Genomic DNA, 7,259 nt, shown 5'->3' on the forward strand with positions numbered 1-7,259 from the left:
TTATTTGGTTGGTTGGTTGTTTTTTTTTTAATTTTGTTTTGATTTGGGTCTTTGTTTTTAATTTAATTTAATTTAATTTAATTTAAAGTCCTGGGATAACTTTGCAGGAGGTGCAGGCTTGTTACGTAGGTAAACTTGTGCCATGGTGGTTTGCTGCCCGGCTTTTTTCTCCCTCTATAAAAATATGTCATAGAACCCTCTGGCGGTCTTCTCATATTTCTTTGGCCCAGGTATTTTTTTCCCACTCTCTCAGTCATTCATCAGTTATTGAAAGAAGAATAGGGACAATGATGATTTATTCTGACCACTTAGAATCCAAAGCCAATTTCCAGATCCACATTCAGAAAATGGGTAATCGAATAGATTCATATTATGCTACAGACAGGAACTAGGAGTAGAAGGGACTGTGAGTCCTCTAGTTAGTAATATCTGCTATGAAGCCAGGAGACTCCCTCTACGTGTGAATTTTTAAGTTTGTAACAGAAGAAATAGTTTGTTGTACTTTAATGAACATTGTCAAGAGAAGAAAATATAACTATCACATATCTCCACTTGTTTAGAAGCTTTTCATCAATCCAGGCCCCAAAATGACATGTTTCTCTTTGTTCCTCAGAAACATGAATTCTGGAATCTTACAGGTCTTCCAGAGAGAACTCACCTGCCCCATCTGCATGAACTACTTCATAGACCCAGTCACCATAGACTGTGGGCACAGCTTTTGCCGGCCCTGTTTCTACCTCAACTGGGAAGACATCCCAATTCTTACTCAGTGCTTTGAATGCACAAAGTCAACACAGCAGAGAAACCTCAAAACCAACATTGATTTGAAGAAGATGGCCTCTCTTGCCAGAAAAGTCAATCTCTGGCTATTCCTGAGCTCTGAGGAGCAAATGTGTGGCACTCACAGGGAGACAAAGAAGATGTTCTGTGAAGTGGACAGGAGCCTGCTCTGTTCGCTCTGCTCCAGCTCTCAGGAGCACCGGGATCACAGACACTGTCCCATTGAGTCGGCTGCTGAGGAACACCGGGTAAGTGATGCCTCTGAAGATTGATTTCTGTAAAGGATGCATAAAATTCCTGTGGGTCTATTTTCTTGGAGATTGGATAAAGCCAACTCTGAGTCCCTTTAAGCAGCTTCCAACCTCTGGGCTTTGACAAACATGAAGGGAAACAAAGGAAATGCTATTTACTAGGGGCTTATCTGTCTCTCATTCTGGGCCCCCTCCCTATGTCATGGTCTGCACTGGTGCTTCAATTTATGGCTCTTTTGCAGGAGAAGCTTTTACAGAAAATGCAGTCTTTATGGGAAAAAGCTTGTGAAAATCACAGTAACCTGAATGTGGAAACCACCAGAACCAGCCACTGGAAGGTTAGTCCTGTACTACTCTACCTTCTCCAGGAACTTATGGTGGGCAAATGGGTGACTCTTAAAGTAGGAACTTGATATCAAACTGTAATGTTTCTGGGATTCAGTAAAAAAAAAAAAAAAAAAAGCGAGAGAAAACATTGAGAAAAAGTGGCCTCATTTTTATATAGAACAGTATGCCTGTTAGGTAAGATTTCTAAGAAAACCACTGATGTCACCCAAAGCATGCTGGTTTGTTTCATACAAACCTATAGTTATACACCAATAGATCCAAGAAACTGGGCCATCTCACAGCATTCTATATGTGCTGGTTGGATAAATGCTGGGCATAAGAGTTATTTGGCGGTCATGGAATGCTCAACTGAAACTTCTGAGTGTCGGTCAGCATTGATCTGAATGCTGGTGTGCAAGTAGTATTTGGAATTGTACCGAAAATTTGAGGCAGAAAAATTGACAGGACAAATCTAGGGCAACCATGAAATTAAGAATCTCAACTAATTAATGTTGAATAATACATAACAGATGATGAGAAAAGTGGTGAGAAATATGGATTTGTGTCTTGAGGGAGACATGTAAACATGACAGAAATATGGGAACTAGTATCTAAATAAAAGGAGAACTCCGAGGACTTCAGAAAAATATTAAAAATAATTTTCTCTTTGTGGATGTATCCTTTGAGTGTATGATAGCTAATATTTGTTGAAAAGTATTTCATGAGAACCTAGTCTATGTTGAATATTAAATAAGAAAATATACTAGTAAAGAAGAAAGGAAGCACCTTTGTCCTAACAAATCATACAATTCAAATGAGAGAGTCAAGTGGTCAATATGCAAATATATGCAATACATGAAGTATTTGAGTGTGGTAGGTTTTTTGTTGGAGAATAATCCAGCAGGGAAGTAGAAAAGGACAATAGAGGCCAGAAACTAGAGATTAGTGTCTGAGTTTTAAATAGGGTGGTCAGAAAAAAGACTCACTGAAAAATTCAAATTGAAACAAAGTTTTGAAGAGGAGGGGGAACACAAATGTGTGTGTGGATATATATGTGGACCATGAGTGTGTGTATATATATGTATGTATGTGTGTGTGGTTGTGTGTATATATATATATATGTATATGTATGTGTGTTTGTATACATATATATTTTATTTATTTATTTATATACACATATATATGTATATATATGTAATTCTAGTTGGAGAGAACAGCATATGTGGTAATTTTGAGTTTGTTTATATTTGGAGGCCTGAGGAACCACAAAGAAGTCTATGTTTCAAATTGGGATGACTTCGAAAAAGAATGGAAGGAAATGAATTCAGAGAGACAAAGATGGCCAAATCATAAATGCAGCCTTATTAGGATAGGTTTTGCTGGGTGAAACGCATTTAGCTGGACATGTTAGTCTAAGGTCATTTTACATATAATGAGTTTAAGCAACGTGTTCCATATCTCAGAAATAGAAATAATTGTTTCCTTTCTAGTAACTATAGCTCTATACTCCAACTCTTAAGCATGAACTGTTCTTACATTTCCATAAACATGGGCTGGAATAGAGAAATTCAAATTGTGTTTTATTATTTCCAACTATCTTAGAAAACACATTATCTTGAATAATTTTAATGTAATTGGTCAGGTACAGCTATGTTGACATTTATGCAGAAAGAAAGGAAAGGAACAAAATTTGTAGATTCTAAAAACTGGCAAGACTGAGGTTTAAACTATTGCATGTTTGAGAGACAAAAAGAATCAGTGAGATTTAATAGGAGATGCATAAATACATTTCTCTTTTGACTAACCCATTATCACTGCAGGATTACGTGAATTTAAGGCTAGAAGCAATTAGAGCCGAGTATCAGAAGATGCCTGCATTTCACTATGAAGAAGAAAAACATAATTTGGAGATGCTGAAAAAGAAGGGGAAAGATATTTTTCATCAACTTCATTTAAGTAAAGCCAAAATGGCTCATAGGAGGGAGATTTTAAGAGGAATGTACGAGGAGCTGAAGGAAATGTGCCATAAACCAGATGTGGAGCTACTTCAGGTACAAACTCACAATGTGGTTTCAGGTTTTTGAGTATTCACATGTATAAGTATTTTCCTCATAGCTGAAATCCATCTGCCGATTTTTATTTCCATGATGTGTTTCCAAAAACACATTCACATAACTAATGCTACTTTTTTGGGAGAGTATAGCCCCACCAAGGGATTCTACCAGGCCAAAGATCCCTCCTACTTTATCCACCAGCCACAAAACTTTGTGGAATGGTCAAGGTAACAGCCCCAAGAAATATTCCCCATCTAATTCAATAATATACTTTGATTGTTAAACATGTATAAAATAGCGATTCATTTACATTTAGGTTAATTTGGAAACATGGCAAAATCAGAAGTTTTAGGAATTTAGGTTGACGTTAACATTACTTTGGGGCACACTCATTTGGGTAACAGGTTCAGCTAAAGATGACTGAGTAGGTTTTTCGTGGTTAACATGGAGCATAGACCCTCTGGGCCTCTTCTCCCTTCACTTGTTTAGAGAATGTCTTCAAGACTCAGACTTTCCCAGGACGTTAATTAATGACAATACAACTGACTGGGTTTTTCATTACAGAAGAAATGGAAAATGCTTTCCAGAAGAGAAGACGGTAGGGGAATAATATCTTCAGAAATTGAGTACAAACCTCACACTGAACTTAGTGAAAGATGCATCTTGTGAAATGCACTAAATCTTTCTTCTTCTTTTTTTTTTTTCAGGCTTTTGGAGACATATTACACAGGTGAGTGTGTACCTAGATTTTAGCATATGTTATTTAAGATGCCACGAATATCAGAGCAGGCTCTATTAAAGTCATAGCATAAAGAATTAAGATATTGATACCACTTTTTTTTGCATCTACTTTCATTCCCACACCTTAAAAGACAAGGCCACAAAGTAAATAAATGAATAAAAGAAGAGTGAACTAAAACAAACAATTTTATTCCTGATTTTTTTTTTTTTTTTTTTTGAGACGGTGTCTCGCTCTGTTGCCCAGGCTGGAGTGCAGTGGTGCGATCTCAGCTCACTGCAAGCTCCGCCTCCCGGGTTCACACCGTTCCCCTGCCTCAGCCTCCTGAGTACCCGGGACTACAGGCGCCTGCCACCACACCCAGCTAAGTTTTTGTATTTTTAGTAGAGACGGGGTTTCACCGTGTTAGCCAGGATGGTCTCTATCTCCTGACCCCATGATGCGCCCTCCTCGGCCTCCCAAAGTGCTGGGATTACAGGCGTGAACCACCGCGCCCAGCCCCGATTTTGTTTTATTGCTTAAAAGCCTGCACAGGAGAAGGATAAGAGTTTTGTTTTGTGGATGGTGAGAAGGTCACCAGAGGAAGCAGGAGAGAAGAGGAGGAAGTACTTTACCAGTGAAAAAGTGTTGATGTTTGGTTTTTTGTACATATATACATATCAGTTCACAGTTCTGAAAAATAGATTTAAAAAAAATGTGGAGTGTTAGAACTGTAAGTCTCTAGGGAAGTTCTTTGCTAAAAGGCAGATTTCCCTGCCTAGAACAAGTTTCCAGTCTTTATCTTGAGAAGGAAGCAGTGGATGCAGCAGTCTCCCCAGAACCCGGCTATTTCAGACAAAGATGTCAGGGGAGTCTGCCAAGAAGTGGAACTCAGAATTTCATTTCTAAGTATTCTCAAGGCCATAAGGCTAAGGAACCTTACACATTTGGGGCAAAAAAAAAAAAAAGAAGGATCACACTGAATTCTGACTTAGACTTTTCCATCACGCTTTAAAATTTAGAAACTGTAAAGAATTAATTTGCAAAAGGAAGTAATTTTTGAATTATCAAATGTGTAGATTCAAAGGATTCTCATGAAATGTCTTTTACATACAAATAGTGATTTTTATTTATTTTATGGCTGTAGATGTTGTAACTGCAGGTTTTTCCTTGCAGGGCTGATTCCGTGCTGCTACACATGCCCCAGCCTCTGAATCCAGAGCTCAGTGCAGGGCCCATCACTGGACTGATGGACAGGCTCAACCAATTCCGAGGTAAGTCTCCACCCATAGGCAGCACTCCCACTTTATCTAAATATTATTATTGTTAAGATCATATAGGTAATATTTCATATTTTATCAAATATTTTACTTCTTTTAAGACATAAGTGAACAATATAACCATGCAACACTTTGGTATCTGTGTCTGCATTTATAGTGAGATTTATAGCATTAAGTTTGAAAGATAGTGAAAAAGAAATACTTTCTGGCATAATACGTACTCAATTATATAACGGGAAAAAGGAGTAGGTAGAAAATTTACAAAAGGAGCAAAGGAAATAATGCTCAGAATGGTGAATTATTTAATGTTAAATACAAAATTGTACATTTCTTTAGTATATTCATTTGAACTGCTAAGAACTGTTCTTTGTGGGAATATAGTTTTCCGGAGATTCTTGGGGATTTTGTATTTTTTTAATGTGTATATATTATTCATATATTGCAAACATTTGAATTAATGGGTAAAGCTAAAAGAAAGAAATCATTTTGTGAATACAAGTAAAATTACAAGTGAAATTAAGTTCAGTTTAATTGCAATATGAAGAGCTATATGTTAAGTCTAAAATCCAGCTTCAGCCCAGAGCTAGCATGGAGGACCACAGAGAGACTGGTCAAAGATTTTGCAGAGATCTGCTTTAAATTATCACTTATAACATGTACCTATGGATTTTTATCCAGATACCTAGAGTAGCTCTTGAGTAAGTGAAAATCTTCACATTCTTTCCAAAATGATAGCACTAGTTTTTAAGAATAAGAAACATTTCTAAATAATGATCTTGATAACAGCATAGCATTTAGGGCATAAAATGTGTAAATTTTACTTTGAAAATTGGATTGCAAGAAGTTGGTCTCACGTTTGGCTCTCAATATGTAAGTTTTCAGAAAAAATATAATATCTGTGGTTAGAGTTTTGTTTGTCTTGTATACAATATTAATCATCTCTATACTTTACTAGAAGTTACAAGCAAAATTGTCTTTATGACTTTACATTTCCTGGTAAAGTAACTTCTTGATAGAACAATTATTTTTTTTTATTTACACATGTCTATGCATGTTTTCTTTTTCTTTTTTTTTGCAGTGCATATTACTCTGCATCATGAAGAGGCCAACAGTCATATCTTTCTATATGAAATTTTGAGAAGCATGTGTATTGGGTGTGACCATCAAGATGTACCCTATGTCACTGCAACACCTAGAAGTTTTCTTGCATGGGGTGCTCAGACTTTCACCTCCGGCAAATATTACTGGGAGGTCCATGTGGGGGACTCCTGGAATTGGGCTTTTGGTGTCTGTAACATGTATTGGAAAGAGAAGCATCAGAATGAGAAGACAGATGGAAAGGAGGGACTCTTTCTTTTTGGGTGTGTTAAGAATGGAATTCAATGCAGTCTCTTTACCACCTCCCCACTTATGCTGCAATATATCCCAAGACCTACCAGCCGAGTAGGATTATTCCTGGATTGTGAGGCTAAGACTGTGAGCTTTGTTGATGTTAATCAAAGCTCCCTAATATACACCATCCCTAATTGCTCTTTCTCACCTCCTCTCAGGCCTATCTTTTGCTGTATTCACTTCTGACCAGAGACAAATCAGAAATGTGTTCACATGCTGTGGGAACCCCCTTATCTCAGGAAGTCCTCTTCCTTCTGCCTTAACATACAGGACAAATAGGCCCTGTTTTATGTCTTGAATTGCCTTCTAATGTTATCAAAACTCATTTATTGTGTTACTATTAAATATGCTGAAAACGCTAAAAGTATATGTATTGGTCCTTTATTAAATAATTTTTGAAAAATCATTATTCATGATCATGGCATACAGTATATTCTCTTTTTTTCTCTTTCTGACT

General features: G+C 37.0%; 1 protein-coding gene across 2 annotated transcripts; it reads left to right on the forward strand.

Moving 5' to 3' along the window:
* The first annotated feature begins 613 nt into the window (after positions 1 to 613).
* LOC116464152 (putative tripartite motif-containing protein 49B) lies at positions 614 to 7,019 on the forward strand. Of its 2 annotated transcripts, XM_032147424.2 has the most exons (6): positions 618 to 1,028; positions 1,274 to 1,369; positions 3,179 to 3,409; positions 4,120 to 4,142; positions 5,307 to 5,404; positions 6,489 to 7,019. In XM_032147424.2, exons 1-6 carry the CDS (start codon positions 618 to 620, stop codon positions 6,986 to 6,988), a joined length of 1,359 nt encoding a protein of 452 aa, XP_032003315.1. In that variant the 3' UTR covers positions 6,989 to 7,019. The 2 variants fall into 2 exon arrangements, with proteins under 2 accessions (XP_058290975.1, XP_032003315.1); XM_058434992.1 differs by lacking the exon at positions 3,179 to 3,409 and having other exon boundaries at positions 614 to 1,028.
* The last annotated feature ends 240 nt before the right edge of the window (positions 7,020 to 7,259 follow it).

This window comes from Hylobates moloch, unplaced genomic scaffold (genome assembly GCF_009828535.3).
Source record: "Hylobates moloch isolate HMO894 unplaced genomic scaffold, HMol_V3 SCAFFOLD_224, whole genome shotgun sequence".
NCBI classification, from domain to species: Eukaryota; Metazoa; Chordata; class Mammalia; order Primates; family Hylobatidae; genus Hylobates; species Hylobates moloch.